The 25,152-nt window shown below is 50.6% G+C and overlaps 1 protein-coding gene across 1 annotated transcript in view; it reads left to right on the top strand.

Annotated features, from left to right (window-relative positions):
- Positions 1-8,119: 8,119 nt before the first annotated feature.
- Positions 8,120-25,152, top strand: part of NUP210 (nucleoporin 210kDa) — a 62,513-nt gene continuing 45,480 nt past the window's right edge. The window contains 7 exon segments of the mRNA XM_011950655.1: positions 8,120-8,153; positions 9,651-9,757; positions 10,778-10,918; positions 11,563-11,700; positions 13,316-13,471; positions 15,151-15,349; positions 20,800-20,945. Coding sequence (XP_011806045.1) covers positions 13,391-13,471; positions 15,151-15,349; positions 20,800-20,945 — 426 coding nt within the window. The 5' untranslated portion in view covers positions 8,120-8,153; positions 9,651-9,757; positions 10,778-10,918; positions 11,563-11,700; positions 13,316-13,390.

Genomic DNA, 25,152 nt, shown 5'->3' with positions numbered 1-25,152 from the left:
ACAATGAAAGGTGCAGTCCTCTGGAGAATCCAGTACCTAAGGGTGCACTAGACAGGGCACCTAGTGATCTTTCTCCCATTGTGAAGGTGCTCACAGGTTTTCCTGAGGAGGCAGGAGGTCACAGGTTGGGGGTGAGAGGTGGGCAGGGGAAGGGGCCAAGGAATAGCAGCCAAGGGCTCATCACAGCACATGCCTCTCCTGCTTTTTATGTTGGTCTAGGGCTTCTCAAGTTCCCTGGACCTTGGGCTTTTGTGCGGAGAGAACTTGAGCTCCTGATGGCCATACCGTCCCTAAAGTTCATGCTGGCTTTCCTCTTTTACTCCCGTTTAATCATTGTTTCACATAGAGATAAGCCATGCACAATGGGCAGCCAGTGCGAGGGCTCAGTCTGGGTAATGCCCTTTGTCTGGGTGCCTGCTGTACTTGTGGAGCTCTCCCGAGACCTCTGGGGTCTGAAAGTGAGGATTTGGGAATGATATCTTGTTTCTTTCCTCCTAACTTCCCTATTCCCATGTTTAAAACATCTCTTTCTCTTGCTCACACCACCATTCCTCCATTCCCTATCTGCACCTCACTTTGTCTACCTTTTCTTTATGCCAAGAATGTACGCCCTGCAGAAGTCAGGCTGCTGATTTTGGAGAACATCCTTCTGAACCCGGCCTATGACATCTACCTGATGGTGGGAACCTCCATTCAATACAAGGTGCAGAAGATCAGGCAAGGGAAAATTACAGGTGTGTCATTGGCTCTGCCATCGTGACAGATGCTTCCTTCCTCCTTTTTTTATTGTGGTTACATACATGTAACAAAATTTACCATAATATTAACCACTTTTAAGTGCTCTGTCAGGTAACATTAAGTACATTCACAGTGTTTTGCAGCCATCACCACCATCCGTCCACAGAACTCGTTCATCTTCCCAAACTGAAGCTCTACATTGTTAAACACTAACTCCCCTTCACCCTCTCCCAGCCCTTGGCACCCACCATTCTATTTCCTGTCTCCGTGAATGTAACTACTCTGGGTACCTCATGTACGTGGAATCATGTAGTATTTGTTTTTTTGTGACTGGCTTATATCACCTTTTTCTTAGCCTGATGTCTTCAAGGTTCATCCATGTTGTAGCAAGGACTGGAATTCCCTTCCCTTTTAAAGCTGAATAGTGCTCCATTGTGTGGATGGATAGACCACATTCTGTTTACCCATTCATCCATCAACAGACACTTGGGTTGCTTCTAGTTTTTGGCCATTGTGAGTAATGCTGCTGTGAATATAGTGAGCAAATATCTGAATTCCTCCTTTCAAATTCTTTGGGGTATATGCCCCTTCAGTGGCAGCAAGTCCAGAGCTGTGGGCTTTGTGTTTAGCTGGGCTTTGTCCCCGGTCTGCAACTGACATCTGAACAAACTTGGGCAAACCACTGCCCTTCTCTAGGGCTGTTTCTTATTGGAGCCTTTGAGGCCTTTCTGCCTAGGCTGTGAGGACAAAATGAATCAATAGGAGTGTAGTTGTACTGTGTACTTGTGTTTAGATAGTGAGGGTTCTTAATGGAGTGCCAGTCCTCCTAAGGATCATTATCATTTTGTTCAAAGCTGTGTATATTTAACATCCAGAGCATAGGACGTGAAGAGTCCTGGACACAAGAACTCAGGGCCAGTTCATCCGAGGGCCTTGGGCAGGCGACTTCACCAGGTTGGTAAGTCAGTTCCACCTGTGATACAGGATGTCATTTAAGAGGCAGGCAGATACACACTTCAGCATAACAGCAACTTGAGCAGTGTCCCCAGATGATGGGAGGTGCTGCATTGTTTAAAGTCCTGCTCAGCTGAGAGCAGTCATCTGGTTGGTCATTCCTGTGGCAGAACGCTTGGTCTCTCAGGAGGACAAAGAAACTGAAGACAGGTGCTCCTGCCTTTGGACCAGGTTCTTTCTGGCAAGGGGGTGCTAGTTGAAGGGAAGCAAACTCGTGTTTCTTGATTCTAGGCAAGCAGCATCTGCCCTTCGGCAGGATGTCAAGTCAACGGGGGAGGATGGCCTGCAGTAGGATTTGTAGGAAGCCAAGCATGGGTGTCCTGGTCAGAGCCCGATGTTTACCTGACTTCAGGGAAGCAGATTCTAGGACAGGGACAGTCTAAGATGTGCCTTTCTGAGACTCTGAAAGGGGAAGAGGCTCCAATGTAGAGTTCTGGGGACAGCAGCCTAAGGAAGAATGCAAAAGGGAAGCGTGTTGAAAGGCCAGAGGGCACAAACGGGAGGTCTCCAAAATATAAACTTATCCATGAACCCTGGTCAAGAAATGGCACTGCGGCCTGGAGGAAGACGCTTGGAGAGCCTGGTCACTGCCGACAGCACCTAACCATGACTGAGCATTTCCTCGGTGTTGGGCAGTTGTAAGTGCTTTTCTTTTTAAAATTACTTTATTTTGTTTCTTTAGAGACTTGGTCTTGCTATATTGCCCAGTCTGATCTCAAACTCCTGGCCTCAAGCCATCCTCCTGCCTCAGTTCTTCTGAGTAGCTGGGACTACAGGTGTGTACCTGGATATAACCTAACAGCTCTGTGAGGTAGATTTCATTAATACCCTGTTTCATACATGAGGAAACTGAGGCATAGAAGACCTGAAGCTCACAAAACTCTTGGGCTCCTTGGCCTTAATCACCCCTGTAGGATCGATTGGAATTTTCCTCTGCCCTGTCTCCCCAAAGGAAACCCAGAAAAAAGCTAATTATAACAACAGGGCCGGCCAGGCATGGTGGTTCATGCCTGTAATCCCAGCACTTTGGGAGGCTGAGGCGGGTGGATCACGAGGTCAGGAGTTCGAGACCAGCCTGACCAACATGGTGAAACCTCGCCTCTATTAAAAATACAAAAATCGACCAGGTGTGGTGGCACATGCCTGTAATCCCAGCTACTCAGGAGGCTGAGGCAGGAGAATCGCTTGAACCTGGGTGATGGAGGTTGCGGTGAGCCGAGATCATGCCATTGCACTCCAGCCTGGGTGACAGAGCGAGACTGTCTCAAAACAAACAAACAAACAAAAAACAGAGCCTTACAGTCTCCCAGGGCAGCAGCGAGGTGGTGCATTTGCATGGGACTCATGGGGCATGAAACTGCCCCAGCTGGGCAAGCAGAGCCCGTGTAGTTAAGAAGGGATGGGCTGGTTTTAGAAAGAGCTCACTCAGCCAGGCGCAGTGGCTCACACCTGTAATCCCAGCACTTTGGGAGGCCGAGGTGGGTGGATCATGAGGTCAGGAGATCGAGATCATCCTGGCTAACACGGTGAAACCTAAAAATACGTAAAAAATACTAAAAATACAGAAAAAATGAGCTGAGTGTGGTGGCACACACATGTAGTCCCAGCTACTCAGAAGGCTGAGGCAGGAGAATTGCTTGAACCTGGGAGGCAGAGGAGGTTGCAATAGCTGAGATCACACCATCGCACTCCAGCCTGGGCGACAGAGTGAGACTCTGTCTCAAAAAAAAAAAAAAAGAAAAGAAAAGAAAAGAAAAGAAAGAGCTCACTCTAAATTAGCTCGGGTATCACAGCCCAGAGGAACTGTACCTCCCAAGGTACCTAGAAAAATTATGGGCTTGGTCACTGACTTTCCTGCCACAGACAACAAGGAATTGGAGCACACGACAGATGCCCTGGGACAGGAAAGGAAGGAGGCAGAGCCCACCTCTCTTTCATCAGTGGGGTCATGAGATGTGAAAGTCCTCCAAAAATACACACTCCTGTGTGATTGATGGCACTGGATGCTACTGCAGTGGATTCCAGATGGATGTTTTGGCAAAACCGAGAGCAAAACTTTACTGTGAACAAGACACACCAACGGAAACTCCCAAGTCTTTTAGATGAATCGATTTTGGGGTTTTTTTGAGAGGATCTTGCTTTGTCACCCATGTTGGAATGCAGTATCATGATCATGGCTCACTGCAGCTTTGACCTCCCAGGCTCAAGTGATCCTCTCACCTCAGACCCCGGAGTAGCTGGGACTGCAGGCACACACCACCATGCCTGGCTAATTTTTTTTTTTTTTTTTAATAGAGATGGGGTCTCTCTATGTTGCCTAGGCTGGTCTCAGACTCCTGGGCTCAAGTTATCCCTCCTACCTCAGCTTCCCAAAGTGCTGGGATAATAGGCGTGAATTGCCATGCTCAGTCTAGCTGGATTGTTTTTTCTTTGAGGTGTAATTCACATGACTATATTGGTTTTTGTAGGTTTGCTAGACAGAAAAGTCAGGGAGTGGTGTCTTCATAGGGGACCTGAATTTCAGCAAATCCCTGTCTTGCCCGGCATCCTGTGGAAGCCTCAGAGCATTCTGGGTTGGATGACAGTTACATGGGCTTGTTAACATGGGATAATTATAACTGCAGATTAACTCTTTATATTTTCTTTTCTTTTGGGTTTCCTTCCTTAAAGTAATTTTTTCTTCTTTGGTATTTTTATTTCCTTTATGCCTGCTTCTCTTCTTTTATCTGGCTGCTCCCTTTCTTGCAAATACATTTCCTAAGCATCTGCTCTGTGCCAGCCCTTTGCTGAGTGTTGGGTGCACAGTGGTCAGCAGGGCTGCCTGCTTCGTGCTGTCCTGGAGCTCACAGCCTAGGGGAGGCAGAGCACAGTCAGTCACATCATGTCTGCAAGTGAGACCTGTGAGTGGAGGAGACAGGCTCCTAGGGCTTATAGCCTGGCATCTGTGTGGCTTATATGGTGGGCTTCCAGTGGGGACTGTGGTCTCCATCTCCAGTCCTTAGTCCTAAGTCCTGTTGGTGTTTGGATTGGTTGCAGACATGACTGCCACTGTGATCAAGCTGTTAGATGTAATAAAAATGGGAAGGATGTGCTCGCTGATGTAATCAGTATCCAAAGAGAACTTGAGTGGATAGAATGGTGGAAATTACTGAAATAAAATGTACTAGGTTTGCAAAACCAATAGCATGCACATGTGTTGGGCTGAGTATCAAAGACTCAGTTGTAGAAGGGACTTTGAATCTGGCAGGCACTTAACTGTGGCTGCTCAAAACTAATGTATCTGGGGCTGCATGAGCAGGGGCTGGGGTCAGAGGCAGGGAGTGAGCTCTCCTTCATCCCTGACTCAGACCCAGCTCCTCAGGAGCTCCGTAGTCATCCCTGGAGCTCTTGTGGAGTGTAAGGTCCAGGAGTGGGGGCACTGACAAAAACACATCTGGGGGAATCAGCCAGGGTGAGTAGGAGACAGAGATCATGTCTTTTAGAAGAATGTGGGCCTCTTGACCTATAGAAGGGCAGCTGTTCACCCCTGCAGATGATAGCAGGGCTGATCTGGGGCCTCAGGAACAGCCTTTCTGTTGTTGGCCCAATAATTCAAAGACAGGAACTGGGCAGTGCCGTTAACATCTGCAAAGACTTCCACATTCAGCGTCTCTTGTAAGGAGTGAGTTCCAGGATACAGGGAGTATCTAAGGCCAGGTATGGTGGCATGCATTGGTAGTCCCAACTACTTAGGAGGCTGAGGCAGGAGAATCACTTGAGCTCAGGAGTTCCAGGCTGCAGTGAGCTGTGAGTGCACCTATGAAAGCCACTGCAGTCCAGCCAGGGCAGCATAGTAAGAACCTATCTCAAAAACAAAACAAAAAAAAAAAAAGAAAGAAAGAAAGAAAGAAAAGAAAAGGAGGTATCTAAGGAGTCTATCACAAAAACCTCCTTATTTTCAGTCTTAGGATTTGCAAGGAGGGTTACATCTGTGCTATGTAAGTCCCCTTCAGTATAAGCATTTTCATTTCCCAAAAGGGCCTTAGTCATTTAGAAAACTTTAAAGTAAACAAGGGAGGAAGCTAGTGCTTCATTAATCAGTGTAAAGTAATGTTGCTTCATTGAACAACTGTGTTATTTTATTCTGACATTTATCTTTGATGCCCTGCTGCATATTCTGAACACTAGACACATAATCTGCAAGAATCACTTGATAAGAGATGAGGACGTGAGCTGTGCATTCCCTGTGGGATTCTCAATTCTAGCCTGCATCAGAATCACCTACAGGGCTTGTGAAAACAGAGCTTGCTAGAGCCCAGCCCACCCCTGGAATTTGATTCAGCAGGTCTGGATGGGGCCCATCGTTTGCAGTTCTAGGTGATGTTGATGGTTTAGGGACTACACTTTGAGGACCCAATGTTGTAGTGAAAATTATTTGATACTTATTAGGTCACATGAAGAATAACTCAGGATAAGGGCTAGGCAAGTTGCCTCTCTCTTAGAATTCTCATCAGAATCTCTGGAGATTCTGAAACATGCTTTAGCTGAAATTCCTCTGGGAGCCCCTGACCTGGCACCCTCTATGGGGTATTGAAGCCCTGAGCTGGCCTGAGAGGAGGGCCAAGCAGGGATGTTGTCTGCTGTTCCCTGTGTCCTCTTCTGTTGCTGGAGGGCTAGGACGTTCCACCTGTGGGGACAGTGAATGGGTGACTGGTTAGGAAGCTCCACAGACTTAGGAGAGTGAGTGTGAAAGTGGTCAGGCTCTCTGGATCAGAATGCCAGCTCTGTTTTCCACTAGCTGCGTGATGGTGAGCAGGCTGCTCATCTTGATGTCCTCAGTTCCCTATCCCCAAAATGTGGCTCTCAGTAGTGTGTGTTCCCAGGGCTATTAGGGGTATGAGGGAATGTGATCATGAGACACCTCATTGTTCTGAGGCATCTTGATCCCTGCTCAGCAGTCACCATTGCTATCAAAAGTGCTTGTGGTCTTTGCCCACAGGGCAAGGAAGATGGACATCGATGTTGCTCACTTTATAGAACTGTTATTTCTCAGGGAAACTCTTTTCCATCCTAGCTCATGTTGGGCAAGTTCTTTTTCTGCCAAGTGGGTGTGAAGGGCAGGGGAACACTGAAGCTGGTGAGGATGGCAGCAAGGTTCATTGTTTGCAATTGTAGACCCCATGGGAGACCAGTGACCAGAGCTTCTCGGGAAACCCCTAGAGGCTGGACAGAACCAGCAAGAACCCCAGTGCCCCCAAACAGCCCCTTCTATGTAGAAGCAAAGAATTCACTTTACAATGTTCAGAAATGGCGTAATGTTAACATTCTCTAAGCAGTTGGCAAATAGATTGTGGTTAATTTTTTTTTTTTTAAACAGCTTACAGCAGTCACAGAAAAACTGATTGCCTCTGAAAATTCATGGAGTGTCAGTTTTGTGCACCAGCATGGAGAACAATATTAAAATTTAAAGCACTGAAAACAATTAAGAAAAAAAATGCGGCAGCTGTACTGATAGCAGGGTGCAGAGATTCGGGGTGGCGATGGGAGTGTATTGGCTTCTAACATTTCGTCTTTGCTGTCTCTTTCCCTGTTATTTTTTGTTTCTTGGTGGTCAGAACTCTCCATGCCTTCCGATCAATATGAGTTGCAGCTTCAGAACAGCATCCCAGGCCCCGAAGGAGACCCAGCCCAGCCAGTGGCTGTCTTGGCCCAGGACACATCAATGGTCACTGCACTGCAGCTGGGACAGAGCAGCCTCGTCCTTGGCCACCGGAATATCCTTTTCTTGGGCTTGTGTGTGTGCATAGGCATGGTGGAGCTGCTGTTTGGAAGTCAAGTTGTTTTTTCCCTGAAAGCTTGGCAGGGCTAAAAATAGCCATTTCCCCTCAACAGTCTGAAAATCAGAAAGAACTGAAATAGCACTCCTGAGTGGAATTGCTCACGGCTGTGGGTGACTCACCCCAGAGGCTCCCAGCAGTGGGAGGTGATGGCAGGAGCTGCGTGTCATTCCTCGTCTCTGGAAACTTCTCCAACCTGCAGCCTTCTCAGAGGGGGCTTGGTGGGGGCTGTTTCCATACTAGCATAATGGGGTATTGATGCTCCAGACTTGTTGATATGTCCTGTGTGGTCTCCAGTGTCCCTTGCAGAGATTCCCCTTTGCTAGTGTGGCAAGCGCAAAGTGGTCTTTGATTCTGAAAAGTGCCTTTGCTCTATGTGGCCTAAGCCAGGGGAGTTTTCATCCCCTCGTCTCTCCATGTAATGTCTTGATGATCAGGATTCTGAGCCAAGCTGAAACTGGCCAGCCAGCTGGTTTATTTGCTGTCGTATGTCTTGCCCCTTAATTAAAATTTCAGGTATTCGCATGCAGGGTGCTTCTAGATTACCCAACAGCACCATCTACGTGGTCGAACCTGGATACCTGGGTGAGTGTGGGCCTCCTGGGCCCTCCTGGATGCTGCTCAGTTGTGACTATATGAGTTTAAAAAATAGAAAACAGGCAATAGCTTCACAGAAAATGCTTCCCTCTAGCCAGCTCTGCCACTTGCTATGACTACCATTGCCCCGGGCACTCACCAGCCCTTCCCTGTTTGGTGTAGAAATAGGTAGAATGAGCCAAGCCAGGCGGGTGGCAGGCTCATCAAGAAGAGAAACAGAACTGGGTAGAGTGGTGAGGGGCTTGCACCCTCCAGGTTTTCATGCCACGGCTTTGCCCAGACCTGACCATTGCTATGGACATTTGGAGGTTGGGGCCCAGTGTCAGCTCAATTATAGAGGGACCCTAAGGTAACATGACAGGCAGGTACTTTAGCAGGGAGGGGAGCAACCTGATGATGATATTGAAGGTAGGCATTTTCTCAGACAGAGCTTCTTTTACGGGAAGGTGTCCTGGCAGAGGGAATTGCTTAGGCAATGGTATGGAGGTGAGAAAGTACATTGGGCATCCCAGGGGACAGCAAGAGTGCTGTGGTATCCTGTGTTGGAGGGAACTGAGAACCTGGGACGGCAGGGCTGACTCATATGGCACGAGTGCTCAGTGACAGGCTTCAGAGTGTAGACCTGCTGAGATTAGTCCAGGGTTGGTCCTGGCGAGGTCAGCTCACCTCTGAGGGTTCAAAGCAGAGAACTATTGTGGATTCAGAGCATAGGCCTGCCAAGGGTTCAGAGCATAGGCCTGCCAAGGGTTCAGAGTGTAGACCTGCCGAGGGTTCAGAGCGTAGGCCTGCTGAGGGTTCAGAGCGTAGGCCTGCTGTGTGTTGAGGACAGAGCTGCTGGATTCTGAGTGTAGACCCACTGAGGACGGGAATGAGTTTGAAAGAGCCTTGATCAGACAGAGTGGGATGAGTCTAGGGTTGGTCCTGGTCAGCTCAGGACTTAGGGCTGAAGGTGGCATCAGACCTCCGCTCCTCAGCAGCAGGTCCCTCTCTGTAGAGGAGGCCAGGGCCATAGTTGTGGGGCCCGCAGGTGGGTGGTGTGGGTCCCGCAGGTGGGTGGTGTGGGGCTCCCAGGTGGGTGGTGTGGGGCTCCCAGGTGGGTGGTGTGGGGCCCGCAGGTGGGTGGTGTGGGGCTCGCAGGTGGGTGGTGTGGGGCTCCCAGGTGGGTGGTGTGGGGCCCGCAGGTGTGTGGTGTGGGGCCCAAAGGTGGGTGGTGTGGTGGTGTGGGGCCCAAAGGTGAGTGGTGTGGGGCTCCCAGGTGGGTGGTGTGGGGCCCAAAGGTGAGTGGTGTGGGGCCCAAAGGTGGGTGGTGTGGGGCCTGCAGGTGGGTGGTGTGGGGCTCCAGGTGGGTGGTGTGGGGCCCGCAGGTGGATGGAATGAGGCTTCCCATGTGGATTCTGAGGGCCCCTGTGCTGAGGGTGGTGGTCCCATCGTCCTCCACCCTGCTGCACCTGAGGCCTGAGTGCAGGCTCCCCCTGCCTGTTTCAGGGTTCACCGTTCACCCTGGTGACAGGTGGGTGCTGGAGACCGGCCGCCTGTATGAAGTCACCATCGAAGTTTTTGACAAGTTCAGCAACAAGGTCTATCTATCTGATGTGAGTGCCTGTTCAGGTCCTAGCTGGGGGATGAGGTAGGGTCGTTGCCTGGCGCAGCTGCTGAAGAGCAGCCCCCAAAGCAACAGGAGCCCCCATGCAGGCTGACCGAGGAGGGGTCCTGTTTCTAGTGGCACTCCCGCGTCTGTGGGAGACACTGCTGAGGTGTCCCAGGGCATCTCCAGAGCCTGTGAGCCTGCACACTGGCCCCGCCGCGAAGCCCCTGTCGGGCTGGAGAGCAGAGGGTGCCACAGTGGCAGGGTTCCAGGAAAGGGGGTAAGGAGGAGGTCTCTGCCTGTCACTCTCCCACCCCCTTTTCCCCAAGCTGGGGACCTCAGAGAGTCCATTCTCCTCCTGCCCTGCAGAGAGTCAGGGAGCACTTCCTGGCTTTCTTCATACTGGGTCCCAGAAATACCTGGAACCCTGCATGACAGAGGCCGAGCTCAGCACGCTTTCTGGTTCTGGAAAGGGATGTCAGACAGATGGGGAAATGTGCGGGAGTCTTGGCCGCCTCTCTATCTCCTGTGAGAAATTCCAGGCTTGTCAGTGAGCACCTCCAGGCCCTTCCAGGTGGTGTTGGAGGTTTTAGAAGAAGGAGGCGAGATTCCTCTCAGTGTCCTTGAAGAAGTCATTGCTTTGCTCATGTTATCACAAGGGCTGGGATGGTCACCATTTGCAGTTACCTGTAGGGGACATGATGTCTTTTTTTAATATTTACTGGTTCCTTGTTGAGACCTTGGTAGGCTCCACGCTGCCCCAGGTGCCACACAGGGAGATGAAACAGGAGCGCAGGTCATCGGGCCATGCAGGGAGGGCAGCCTTGGTGGGGACAAAGGCCATAGTGGTCAGAGCTCTGTTCCAGGGCCCAGCCCGCCCATCTGTTGCTAGTAGAGGCTGCTGAGCTCCAGGGGGCCCCTTGGCCTGGCCTGGCTGCTGGTTTCAGTCCTGTAGCTTCGTGCCCAAACTCTGACTTTTTGGAGTCACCCCAGAAGCACCTCTCTCCTGTCCTGCCTCGCCTTCCAGAACATCCGAATTGAAACTGTGCTTCCTGCTGAGTTCTTTGAGGTGCTCTCGTCCTCCCAGAATGGGTCGTACCATCGTGTCAGGGCACTAAAGAGGGGACAGACGGCCATTGACGCGGCCCTCACCTCTGTGGTGGACCAGGCAAGTTGGTGGCTCCCCTGCGTCGTGCCCTGGCCTATGAAGCCCCCCTCTGTTGGCAGAAATGTCAGCCCAGGAGGGCCATGAGTCCCAGAGAGTTGGGCCACCAGTGTCCCTTTGCCTGTTTGGGTTACTTGCATCCTGGGTTCTTTTTTCCCTTGTCTTTAAGAAGCCCATCAGCCTTAGGGAGCAGAGCTTTGCTTATTGGAAAATCGGCCTGGGTGTTCCCATTTTCCTATCCCGCACAGAAGGCCTCCTGGCCCAAAAGGGGCCACAGGCTGTAACAGGAAGAAACGCCCATGCACCGACAGTGACTCCTGCCAGAGTCAGCCTCCTCAGCTCTGAGGGCTGGGTGAACTGCTTTAGCTCTCAAGCCTCAGTTTCCCCATCTGTAAAGTGAGGGAGGGGGGACATCACGTCCATCCTGCCCTGAGGATTCAGTCAGGCAGCACTTCCAGAAAGCACTTCAGAAAGCCATCCCCATGGAGAATGAGAGGGTGGCTGAGTGTCTAGCACCTTCCTCTCCACTCTCCCAGAAATCCAACTTTGTGGCCTGATCCCCAGGGAGGGGTGGGGGTCCGGTGACTGGGAAAGACTGATGATGACATGGATGTCATGGTGATGTGTGGCACCCTCACCCCTTGTAGGATGGAGGGGTCCACATACTACAGGTGCCTGTGTGGAACCAGCAGGAGGTGGAAATTCACATCCCCATCACCCTGTATCCCAGCATCTTGACATTTCCATGGCAACCAAAGACGGGCGCCTATCAGTACACAATAAAGGTACGTGAGACCGCTCACCTCTGGGTGCATTCCTTTGGTGTTCTCATGGGATTGTGGCTTTTTGTCCATTCTATTACTTTTAGTATTTCTCTCTAGTGGTCATAGAGAATTTTAAATCACAGTCTTTATGATTTCTGTTGGTTCCTGAGGTTTCCATCATAGCAATACATTTTGGTAGTTAGGGAAAAAAACAACAAAAAAACCAACAATGAAAAAATTGAGAATAAGGCAGGGTGCAGTGGCTAACACCTGCAATCCCAGCACTTTCGGAGGCTGAAGTGAGAGGATCACTTAAGCCCAGGAGTTTGATACCAGGCTGAGCAACACAGGGAGACCTCCATCTCTACCAAAAAAAAAAAAAAAAAGAGGGAGAGAAAAAAATACAATAAAGAAAACCTGGAATACAGATTTGAATTTCATTAACGTTTGTTTTTCTAATTTATTTTAAAGCAATATATACACACACCCTTAGAGAAAACATTAAAATTTAAGGGATAAGTATCTCCAACCTCATCACATGGGATGTATCATTGCTCTCACCTTAATGCTTGTATCTGGTGTTAGCCAGCAGGACTCGCGTTAGACAGTGCTCGAGTCCTCGTGGTCGGTGCAGGGCACATCAGTCCTGCTGTCCCGTGGAGTGGTGACAGGTGTCCTGTCTGTAGACTGGCACCAGCTGTCTGCTCAGGTGTGTCACCATCCTGGCCCCTTGGGTTCTGGGGTTGTTTCCTCTGGTCTGGGAGCAGAGGTGTGGTCGCTGACCTCCCAGCAGATGATGAGGAGCGGGCAGGGGTGTGTGCTGGGAGCTTGTGTCTATTCAGGGAGGCAGCATCCTGCAACTGGCTCGGTGACCAAGGGTTCGTCCCACACCAGCCTGAGCTCTGGGAGGTGCCACCAGGTTCTGGGGCATCTGTCATGGCCTGTGTGTTTGTGTGCATCAGTCTCGAGGTCCCCAGAATATGAGGACAGAAACGAGACAGGACAGAGAGGGTGAGGGCAGGGGTAGCCTCCAACCAGACCCTAGCTGATGCCACATTTTTCCCTCCTGTGGGCATCGACCTTGTGTGTCAGTGAGGAAGTGGTCACAGGTGTTTTAGAGCCTGTGAGAGTGTATATGTGTTTGAGTGTATTGGTGCTAGTGTATATGTGTGAATGTATGTATGTGTGAGAAAGTTTGAGTGTGTGCATGTGACAATAAGCTGGCGGGAGTAGGTGAATGTATGTGAGTGTACCTTGGGTGTGAATAGTGAGTGGGTGAAAGTGTGAGTGTGAAGGTAAATGTAAGTGTGAGCATGTGTACGAATGAGTAGGTGTATGTGTGTGCACTGTGGGTGTGAGTGGTGAGCATGAGAGCAAATGAGTGAGCAGGTGAGTAGGTATACATGTGTGCACTGTGGGTGTGAGTGGTACGTGTGCATGAGTGTGTGAGTGAATGGGCAAGTAGCTGTATATGTGAGTGTGAATGGTGAGTGTGTGCGTGGGTGAGCCCATGAGTGTGAGGATAAACGTGTATGAGTGTGAGTGCCTGCATGTACACGCACGTGTCTCTGACCCTCTGGCTTCCCCAGCAGGCTGAGGGCGGGCAGCCGGTCCTGTGATGGCTTTTCCTCCGCAGGCCCATGGTGGCAGTGGGAACTTCAGCTGGTCTTCGTCAAGCTACCTGGTTGCCACAGTTACTGTCAAGGGCGTAATGACCACAGGTAGTGACACCGGGCTCAGTGTGATCCAGGCACACGATGTGCAGAACCCACTCCATTTCGGTGAGATGAAGGTGAGAGCTCAGGGCCAAGACACCCCCTGGGAGGCTCAGATGGTGGTCTCCAGCCACCCTCTCTGAGCAAGCCTCGACTTCACTCAGAAACACCCCCAGCCCTGGGTCCTGTACTTAGGAGCTCAAGCCCCAGCCCTTCCCTTAGGAGCTCACGGCTATGTCAGGAAGATGGACAGATGTCTCACACCAGCCAACAATGGACCCAGAAAGACCAGTGTCCACAGGGCTGGGTTTCTAGAGGGGAGATAATCTAAGAGCCATTCTAGAAAATTCCCCAGACCTGAAAGATAGGAATCTCAAATTGGAAGGTCCACCAAGCACTGGGTTGTAAACTCACAGTGAAAGGGCACCACCAGGCTCTGAGAGACCAGGCCAGACTCCTCTCCCTTCACTCACTTTTGGGTACAAAGGCAGGTGTTCCCTGCACAGGTCCCCACACCTGGCTTTTGGCCCTGAGTGACATGGGACCATCTCACTTCACAATGGTGGCAGGTGGCAGTGGTCACAGCTGAGCCTCTGCCAGCCCCACCTGTGGCCCCTGACACCAGGCCATACTTGCCTGGTGCTCTGACTTCAGCCCCTTTATTCCTTCATTTGGGGCAGGAAGGGACACCCCATGGAGTCCAGCTGCAGCCTGCTCTTGCAGTATCGAGGACAGGGATGGATAGGCTGGCCAGTCTTCCACTTGAGACCCAGAGCCGCCTCTGTCTAAAGTGAGGCCTGATTCTCATGGAGAGGGGGCTCCATACAGGCCCTTGAGATGAAGCATGAAGTCCAATGTTGGGATAAACTGGGACCTCGTCCCCTCACCCCATTTTCCCCTTGTGCCACTGTTTGCCCAGCAGCCCAGCCAGATCCTGAGGACAGTTCCTCAGGAGGCAGCATGTGTCCTGGGTAGAATCTGGCTTCTGGGGCCAGCCGGCGGGGCTTCCGCTCAGACCCAGCACGCTGTAAAGGAGCCGTCCCTTTCCCTTCAGGCCAGTGCTTCACCAGGTGAGGGGGGTTGAGGAGAGCCCCTCCTTAACCAGGAGGTGGGACTCCAGTTTTATACAATCATGGCTGTGCTTACTTCTTTCCTGGCTCCAGCCGCTCTGCTGGTCCATCAGATGAGCCATTCAGAACACATCCCACATCTCACTGGTCCTGACACGCCTGCCCTGGCTCAAGTTGCCGCATCTCTCTCTGGGGCTTTTCAATAGCCTCTTCACCACACTGCTCACCTGGCTGCTGATCGGTACACAGAAGCCAGGGTGGTGGGAACCTCTGAGGTCCCCCAGCTCAGCCACAGTAAACACTGATTCCTCACCATGGCTGCCAGCCCCATCTCTTTCCACTGCCCCTGCACAGTGCACTTCAGCACACTGGCCTCCATGTTCCTCCAAGGTGCTGGCCTGGTAGGTGCTGCAGGGCTTTTGCACGTGCCATCCTTTCACCTGGAGTGTTCTTCCCCCAGGCTTTGCCTGTCTGCCTGTGCTGTGGCTCTCAGGTCTGAGCTTATAGGCCACTCCTTGGAGAGGCCTCCCCTGCTCTCTGTCTCTGAATCACCCCACTGACCGCGACAGGCTTCTCACAGATGCATCCTCAGTGCTCAACACACAGCAGCTCTTAGGAAATCCGAGCAACAGGCTCTGCCTCTCCCATGGAGGCGACTGAGCCCAGGCCATGCCCCTGTCTTCCAGGTGTGTGTGATCGAGCCCCACAGCATGGAGTTTGCCCCGTGCCAGGTAGAGGCACGTGTGGGCCAGGCCCTGGAGCTGCCCCTGAGGATCAATGGCCTCATGCCCGGCGGGGCCAGCGAGGTGGTCACCTTGAGCGACTGCTCCCACTTTGACTTGGCTGTCGAGGTGGAGAACCAGGGTGTGTTCCAGCCACTCCCAGGTAAACCGCGCTGCTGAGTAGGTGCCAGATACTGGGATTGGTTCCAGATTTCCTGGGTTCTCAGCATAAACCGCCAGATTCCCAAAGAGAGGGCTTGAGGCAGCAGAGGGGCTGCAGCATAAGGAATGGCAGTTGTCTCCTCATCCACCATCAGTTCCCGTCTGACCTGGATCTTGCCCACCGTGTGACTTTGGCAAATCAGTGGCCTCACTCAGCTTCAGTTTTCACATCTCTAAGCTGTGTGTCATCTACACAGAATCACATCAAAGTGCCCATTTTAGTCCCTGGAATGCAGTTGGTATTCAGAATGCGTTGTCAATAGGGGTTTGGTTAGTTCCAGAGTTCTCTCACCTGTGACAGGCCAGGCCCACCCATCTGTTCTCTGCCTCATCTGCTGTGGGATTTTGGTGGTGACATGGGTGGAGTCTGACTGTGATAGTTTATCAAGTGTTAACCCTGCCAGGACAGGACAGGCACTTTGCATGCCTGATCTCATTAGGACTTTACAACCACCCTAGGAGAAGGATCTGTTGTTGGCCCATGTGACAGACGAAGAAACTGAGGGTGTGTAGCTGTAGCTGCCCAATGTCACACATGGCCTGGGACAGGGATGGGGTGCAGATCTGGGTGTGGCTGACTCTTACCCTGGGGCTTTACTCACCTGTGAAATGGGCCCTAAAGATAAGGGAAGGAAGGGCTCCCTCTCTGATTTGCAGAAGAAGACCAAAGGATGAGGAACTATTGAATAGGAGTAAGATTTGGGCAGAGCATTGGAAGTTAACAGGGACACCATTTGGTGGGCAGGGGCGCCTATACCAGGGCCCGGAGGTAGGCAGTCCATGGTGCCTGTGCATGTGGAGGACTGGGAACAGAGGACCCGTTGAATCACAGAGGGCTTTGGAGGGCTTGGACCTAGTGTCCAGGTAGTGGGGGGAGCCACTGAAGGTTTTTGAACAGAAGAGCGATGTGATCCTGGCAGTGTTTAGGAAACTTTATTGGCAGAGGGTTTGTAGGACTGCGTGTGGTGCCAAGTGGCTGTGCATGCAACTGTAGCTATAATTACATGCAGAGCTTTTGCAGTTTGAAACTGCACAGAAGGAGGCCGGGCCAGTATCTCTGAAAAATCCATGAGCAAACTGCATCCAGGAGAAACTAAGCTCATGAAGTCCACAGTGTCATTGTCAGGTAATCATTTAGGTTGGAGGAAAAGCCTTGTGCATGGGAGAGGCCCGCTGACAGCAGGACATGAACCACTCCCCTGCACTGCCTGCCACAACCGTCCTGGAGGGAGTCTGCAGGGTGCTGCTCAGGCAGGGGTCAGGTCCCAGGGAGGAAAGTTCACGGCTTGGAGTTCCACAGGCCTGGGTCTGAGCCACTCCACTCCCTTGCTATCTCTATGACACCGGTGTGCTGCCCAGCCTCTCTGAGCCTTGGGTTCTTTAACTATAAAATGGGATGACAGCTCTTGCTTATTGTGATGGTTACAAGTGACTATCCCTCAGCACAGTGCAGGGCATTTCTCCAGGAGTTTGACTTGTGAAAACGGCAGTCAAGATGGGAATCCTGTGGTGTCAAATTTCTCTTAGGAAGTGCCTTGCACTGCCCCTGGCCTGGGGCATGGTGTGCATGGTAATGTGTAGAGAGGTGTGTAGGGCCCAAGCTGTATAAAATATGTATCTTAGAAACCTGGGCTCTGTCAGGACAGAGATGCTCACCCCACAGAAACCCATAGGGCTCAAGAGCAGGTCGGATCCGCAGGTTGACCTGTTCCTATAATACCCGCCCTGGAGCTTACTCAGCTAAAGAAACAAATTTGGTCCCATGTTAGGTAAACTCCCTCTGCCACCTCCCAGGCTCAGAGCACAGGTAGCCAGACTCTGATCATGGCTCTGAGGAAGAGCCCTGGTAGCCCTGGCCCGGGCTGACCTCCCTTCTGTGGCTCCCTCTGCTTACTGTAGTTGGACTTGGCAGTCCCATTTCTGCCTTGCCCTCTTGGGTGGCATCTTCTTGAAAGCCCCTGGGCTGTGGGCACTACTGTGACTCTCTCAACATGTCTTTGTGCTGGCATAGACAGACTTACAGAATAGAATACTGAGCCCAGATGAAAACCTGCTCATACATGGTGAAATGATTTTTGGCAAGGGTGCCAAGACTGTCCAATGGGGAAAGGACAGTCTGTTTACCACGTGGTGCTGGGACAACCAGGTATCCACATGCATAAGTATGAAGTTAGACCCTTCCATAACTCCAAACACAAAAATTAAGTCACAGTGGATCAAAGACCTAATATAAAATTGAAAACTATAAAACTTCTAAAAGAAAACCAGAGGAAAGCTTCAGGACATTGGAATTGGCATTGATTTTTTGGCTATAACACCAGATGCACAGGCTACAAATTAAAAATAGACAAACTGGACTACAATGAAATAAAACAGTTCTGTATATCAAAGGACACAACAGAGTACAAAGGCAACCTACAGAATGGGAGAAAACATCTGCAAATTGTGTGAGGGGTTCATATCTAGGATATGTAAAGAACTCCTACATGTCAGCAGCAATAGCACCAATAACCCAATCAAACAGTAGGCCGAGGACTTGAATAGATATTTGTCCAAAGCTGATACACAGACAATAAGCACACGGGAAGATGCTCAACATCACTCATCATCAGAGTGGTGCAAATCAAACCCACAATAAAAGTACTACCCTCAGGATGGCTGCGATCAAAACAACAGAAAACAGCAAATGTTGACAAGGATGTGAAGACACTGGAACTCTTATGTGCTGCTGGTGGGTATGCGAAAGGTGCTGGGGCTGTGGAAAGCAGTATGGTGGTTCTTCAAGAAAGTAAACATGGAGTTACCATATGATCCAGCAGGCAATCCCGCATCTGGGTGTACATCCAAAGGCGTTGATAGCACGATCCCCAAGAGGTATTTGTGCACCCATGTTCATGGCAGTGTTATTCACAATAGCCAAAAGTGGAAGCAAACCAGGTGTCCACCGTTGAAAGAATGGATGAACACAATGAGGTCTATCCATACAGTGGAATATTATTCAGCCTTAAGAAGGAAGGAAATTCCAACCCATGCTACAACATGGAAGAACCTTGAAGACATCATGCTTAGTGAAGTAAGCCAGTCACAAAAGGACAAATACTTTATGATCCCACTTATATGAGATACCTAGAGTAACCAAATTCATGAAGACAGGAAGTATAATGGTAGTGGTCAGGGACTGGAGTGAGGAGAATTGGGACGTTACTGTATATTGGGTGCAGAGTTTCAGTTTTGTAAGTTGAAGAGTTGTGTGGATGGATAGTAGTGACATTCACAGGCTACATAAATGTGCTTAATGCCACTGAACTATATACACAAAAGGTGTTATGGTGGGAAATTTTATATGACCTGTGTTTTTATCAGAATTTTTTTAAAACAATTTTTTTTAAAGATAAAATTTTAGACTGCGCACGGTGGCCCATGCCCGTAATCCTAGCATTTTGGGAGTCCGAGATGGGAGGATTGCTTTGAGCCCAGGAGTTTGAGACCAGCCTGGGCAACATAATGGGACCCTGCTTCTACAAAAAAATGAAAAATTATCCTGGTGTGGTGGCTCACTCCTGTAGTCCCAGTTAATCTGGAGGCTGAAGTAGGAGACTCGCTTGAGCCTAGGAGGTGGAGGTTGCAGTGAGCCAAGATTGTGCCAGTGTACTCCAGCCTGGGCGACAGAGCAAAGACCCTGTCTCAAAAATAAAATAAAATAAAAATTTTAAAGCTTAATTTAATAATGGCAGGGATGTAGGGCAGCCATTGACAGCAGTATAAAGTGACACAACCACTTTGGGAAGATATTTGACAACAGCAACCAACAATGACTACAGCTAGACAAATGCACACCCTGCAGCCTAGCACTTCCTCTCTTAGGGATGCACCCAACAGAAATGTCCAGGTGTGTCCCCCAAGAGGAAGGCGCCTAGATGTTTTCAGCAATACCATGTAGCACAGTCGCAAACTGGAAGAAACCCAGATGCGCACCATAGCATGGGTCAGTCCATTGCTCTATATTCATACAACAGAATCATATGAAGAATGTGGACAAAGGATCTTCAAGGTGTAACCAATGAGAAATCCCATGAACACTGCTGAGGTGAGGAAGCCAGGCACAAAAGAGTTGTGCCCGTGGCTCCCTTTATGGGAACCATACCAAGCAAGGCTCAGTTGTACTGGTGGTGCCAGTGGGGTGGTTTTCCTTTAGGGAGAGGCCAGATACCAGAAGGGTCTCCGGGAGATGCTGGGGGTACAGATAATATTCTGTTGATATGGGTGCTGCCTATAGGGTGGGTCCAGTATGTGGAAAAATCATTGTGAATTATATACTCATGTGAATTAAACATTATTTATTTATTTTTTTGAAACAGTATTTCTCCCTCATTGCCTATGTGGGAGTGCAATGGTGCGATCTTGGCTCACCGCAACCTCCACCTCCCAGATTCCAGCAATTCTTCTGCCTCAGCCTCCCGAGTAGCTGGGATTACAGACATGAACCACCATGCCCGGCTAATTCTGTGTTTTTAGTAGAGATGGGATTTCTCCATGTTGGTCAGGCTAGTCTCAAACTCCCGACCTCAGGTGATCCGCGCGCCTCAGCCTCCCAAAGTACTGGGATTGCAGGTGTGAGCCACCGCACCTGGCCATGAATTAAACATTTTTATTTTTCTTTTGAGACAGAGTTTCACTCTTACTGCCCAGGCTGGAGTGCAGTAGCATGATCTTAGCTCATCGCAACCTCTGCCTCCTGGGTTCAAGTGATTCTCCTGTCTCAACCTCCTGAGTAACTGGGATTACAGGCATGTGCCACCATGCCTGGCTAATTTTTTGTATTTTTACTGGAGACAGGGTTTCTCCATGTTGTCAACTTGTCTCAAACTCCTGACCTCAGGTGATCCGCCCACCTCAGCTTCCCAAAGTGCTAGATTACAGGCATGAGCCACTGCGCCTGGCTGAATTAAACATTTTTAAGTTAGAAAAAAAATCAGATCAAGGATCAAGCCTGGGATGAAAGAGGGGTACCCCCAGCCTGTTGTGCCTTCCCCACCAAAGGTGATTTCAGGGCTGGCCACAGTGGCTCACACCTGTAATCCCAGCACTTTGGGAGGCTGAGGTGGATGGATCACTTGAGGTCAGGAGTTCAAGACCAGCCTGGCCAACATGGCGAGTCCCCATCTCTACTAAAAAAATACAAAAATTAGCCGGGTGTAGTGGTCCATGCCTGTAGTCCCAGCTGCCTGGGAGGCTGAGGCAGGAGAATCACTTGAACCCCAGAGGCGGAGGTCTCAGTGAGCCAAGATCATGCCACTGTACTCCAGCCTGGGCAACAGAGCAAGACTCCGTCTCAAAAAAAAAAAAAAAAAGTGATTTCATGGTGACCATCTGGTTTTCTCCTTTCTGCAGGGAGGCTGCCGCCGGGCTCTGAGCACTGTAGCGGAGTCCGGGTAAAGGCCGAGGCCCAGGGCTCTACCACGCTCCTTGTGAGCTACAGACATGGCCACATCCACCTGAGTGCCAAAATCACCATTGCTGCCTACCTGCCCCTCAAGGTGAGCCGAGGGCCCTGCCCTTTACCACCCCCCTGCCCACTACTTCCCAGATGCAAATTACCCATTTGCTCTGACAAATTTGCATGATAAACCCAATTCCTTTAAAATAGCTTTTGGCACAGCTCCCTCTCCTATGATTTCTGGCTGAAAGCAGGATCCATGTGGAAGGAGCAGAGCCTCCCTGATGGGCAGTGGTTGTGGGCATCTCTGTGGTTATACGAGACAGTGCTTGGCAGGCTTGGCAGGATACCGACCTGCCAGCCTCTCCCAATGAAGGTAGGAGTGTGGGCCGCAAGGGCTTCAGAAGTGCGTTTAGCAAGGGTCACAGGGGAGTGCTTCCACTCCACTCCAGAGCTAACCTTCAGGGGCCCCGTAGAGTCCTAGAATTGGGACAGTGGCCCTATGGTATGGCAATGCTGAGACCTCCAAGACTGGGGTCAGAGAGGATCTGCCCTGGCCTAGTGTCCATCCATCCTGCCTCCCATCTGAGGACAGTGGTAGCCACGGCCTGTGCGGAGCAGAGCACATAGCCTCAGTGTCCATACCACCCTCCTCAGCCGAGTCCAGCCTGACCCCCACCTACTCTTGGGCCTTACATTCCCTGCATGTAAAATGGGGCTGAGACAGCTCTTGCCTCATGAGGTCGTGATGAGGATTTGCTGAGCTCACAAATGGAATGAGCTCAGAACACAGTCTAGGGGGTAGTGCAGGCTCAGGAAGGGTTAGTTATTAAACATGGGTGAAAAAGAACTGGGCCTTCCTCCAGGGTGGGTGTGAAGGCTCTGTGCGAGGGCTGCCATGCGGGAGGCTGCTGACTGTAATCATCCCTTTCTTTGAACCCTGCCGAGCATGCAGGAGGCACAGAGAGGGTTCGTTGGTGGGGAGTTCCTGCCCCTCCTTCCAGGAAGGGCTGGAGGGCAGTCCTGGGGGAGCCTCAGCCTCCCTGGCTCGGTCAGGCAGTCCTTGCATTTTTCTACTCCCAGTGTCAGCCTTAAAGACAGCTCCAGTCCTCATGGTTTGTACCATTTTTTTCTTCCTCTCACCCATTCATTGGAAGCAAGCTTGGTGATGTTAGGATTTCTTTTTCTTTTCTTTTCTTTTTTTTGAGATGGAGTTTCGCTCCTGTTGCCCAGGCTGGAGTGCAATGGCACCATCTCTGCTCACCGCAACCACCGGCTCCCGGGGTTAAGCGATTCTCCTGCCTTGGCCTCCCCAGTGGCTGGGATTACAGGCATGCACCACCATCCCTGGCTACTTTTGTATTTTTAGTAGAGACAGGGTTTTTCCATGTTGGTCAGGCTGGTCCCGAACTCCTGACCTCAGATGATCCTCCCACCTCAGCCTCCCAAAGTACTGGGATTACAGGCATGAGCCACTGTGCCTGGCAATGTTAGGATCTTTTATCTCTGAACCCCTGGCCCTGGGTGCAGTGCCTGGCACAGAGCAGGCACCAACCAAGGGTGGTTTTGTTTAGAATGAATGTGTGAGGAAATGTGTCCAAGGTCACCCAGCCAGGGGAGAAGTCAAGGCCTCCTGACCTAGCAGACACTTCTCAAATGTCCGTTAGTCATCAGAGGCTTAGCCCTGCTCCTCATCCTGCACACATTTGTTCCTTCAGCACACAGGCATGAATACCTACTTGTGTAATCCCTGCTGCAGGCCCTAGAGATGCACCAGGGCAGAAAACACAGAACCTTTGTCCCCGTGAAGTGACATTCTGGCAAAGTGCGGTAGAGACGACCATAAACAAAGCAAAAAGTGTATTTTGCCTCTGCTTACCATGGAAAAAGTAGAGCATGAAGGGGTGATGGGGGTGGAAGTTTAAAATGAGGAGATCAAGACCTGCTACTGCACCCCTACTCAAGCACAGCACTGCAGCAGGTGAGCGTCAGAGAGCAGAGTGGAGAGAGTTGAAATCCCTGAGGACAGCAGGCATTCTGGGGTTGCCCTGCGCACCTTCTGGGAGCTAGAGCATTTCACCAGGCACCTGGAGAGGGGTTCTTCAGGGCCCCTCCTGGCTCTGGATTATCAGGGCGTTTGGCTGGAGCAGCAGAAACCAGAAGCTGAGCTCATAGTCCTGGGCTGGGATGTAAGGATGAAGATAAGGTGGACGTGTCCCTCAGTGAGGTGGCTTCCTGATTGGACAGATTATGGAGAAAAGTGGATATAGGTCTCTTCTCCCTTCATCTGTCTTCTTCCTAGTTAGAAGTTAAGATCAGTTTTATTTGCAAGGAACAAAAGCCAAGTGATAGGGACTTAACCAATAGAGGAATTGATGTCTCTGTCACACATGAGGAATATTTGGAATATTTGGGCTTTGACACTGGCTGAGGAGCCTGCACAGTGCATGAGCATCCTTCATCAGCTGCATTGTTAACCTGTCTCCTTGGCACAGGGTTCCATGATACTTTTATGCCTGAGAGAGACAATTAAACACGAAGGTGATAATTCCTCATCCTCCGGTTGTTAATTGTAGGACACACAGCTTCTTCACACAGTTCTTTCACTTTGGGCTGGTCATGAAAACATCTTTGGCAAGATATACAGTGGCCTGCTTTGCCCATAGTGGGGTTTTGTTGGTTGTGGCCACGAGATGTGGGTAAGAGCACGGGATCAAGAGTCAGAACAGACCCGGGCCCACTAGCTGGGTTAGCTTGGTTCAGTGTCTTCGTCTGCTGGGATTCATCCTTTCTGTCTTTAAAGTGGGGATGACAGTTAATAATCATAACAGTTTCTAACAGCAGGGGCCATTGATTGAGCATGTGCTAGTCACATATTCAGGTCTTTCATTTCAGCCCCTGAATCGCAACAGTAGCCCGCGAGGTAGGCATTATCATTGTACCCATTTCACAGGCTGGAGAAACAGCCTTGTAGACATTAACTTGTTTAAGGTCCCACACTAGCTTCATTCTAGTAGGGACAGAGAAGCAAATGCACAAATGATGGTATATCCAGTGATGGCTCCGGGGCAGAGAGAAGAGTTGAGCTGGAAAGGAGGTGACAGGGGAAGAGAGACCCTGCTTTAGACAGCCTCAGCAGAGGCCTGCCTGAGGAGGTGACGCTCAGGCAGAGGCCTGAGTGGCACACAGAACTGGATTGTGCTGCTTTCTCCAGCGGGGAGTTCCGAGAGGAGCAGAGATGAAGGCCCTGAGCATACTTAGTGCTTCTTCTGCAGGAAACAGGGGCCACGCCTGGCTCTGTAGAAGGTGGAGTTCGGGGATGGATTTCAGCAGGGGCACGGCGGGCTCCTTGGAATTGTTTGTGTGTGAGCACACATGTGCAGGGAGGGATGCCCAGAGACGGTTGATAGCCTATATCAGATTCAAAAAATGTTCATATTGAAAAACCAAGTCAAAAGGACAGAATTCTCGTTTGAAAAGTCATAGTCTGTTCAGGTCGCCTTAACAAAACACCTTGGACTGGGTAGCTTATAAACAACAGAAATTTATTTCTTGCAGTTCAGGAGCTGGGAAGTCTAAGGTCAAGGTACCAGCAGATTTTGGTGACTAGTGAGGGCTTCCTTTCTCATAGATAGCCATAATTCGAATGTTCGTGTCCCCACAAAATACATACGTTGAAATGCTGACCCCCACAGCAATGGAGCTGAGGCCTTTGAGGGGTGATTAGATCATGAGGGCAGAAGCTTCACGGCTGGGATTAGTGCCCTTTTAAAAGAACCCAGAGAGCTAGCATGACCCTTCCACCATGTGCAGATGTGATAAGAGGTTTTGTGTGTGTGTGTGTGTGGGTGGGGAGGGAATATTTTTCTTATAAGGTTTTTCCTTCCTCATGTGCTTAAGATCATGCCATAGATGCAGAAGGAAACAGACACACCCTACCCTCCACGAGTCTATAGCCTGATCAGACCCCCAAGCCACGAAGCTCCTTCAGGGTGAGGAGCACCAGGTGAAGTGGGGCCCAGAGAAGAGTCGCCTGGGCCACAGGTTGGCGCTGGGTGGGAGAGGAAGCAGGGCTTTCTGGAGGCCAGTGTGCTGTGCCCTGCAGTGTAAGGAGGGGTCGCCTAAGTGAGACAAGGGTAGGAGAGTAGCCTCTGTGAAGGCCTGGGGACAGCTGAGCATGGCTCTCTAGAAGGATGTCACTAGTCTGAAGCTGAACCTGGGGCCAGGTTGGGAGAGCCCAAGTCCTAGGACAGAAGCTGAGCCTGTATTCCGAGGGCCGCAGGTGCTGTGGAATGGTTTAATGAACA

The sequence above is a fragment of the Colobus angolensis genome, unplaced genomic scaffold (genome assembly GCF_000951035.1).
Source record: "Colobus angolensis palliatus isolate OR3802 unplaced genomic scaffold, Cang.pa_1.0 Scaffold31, whole genome shotgun sequence".
In the NCBI taxonomy this organism is placed as follows: Eukaryota; Metazoa; Chordata; class Mammalia; order Primates; family Cercopithecidae; genus Colobus; species Colobus angolensis.
The sequence above is the reverse complement of the archived record's forward strand: the minus strand, read 5'-3'. Positions and strand labels throughout refer to the sequence as shown.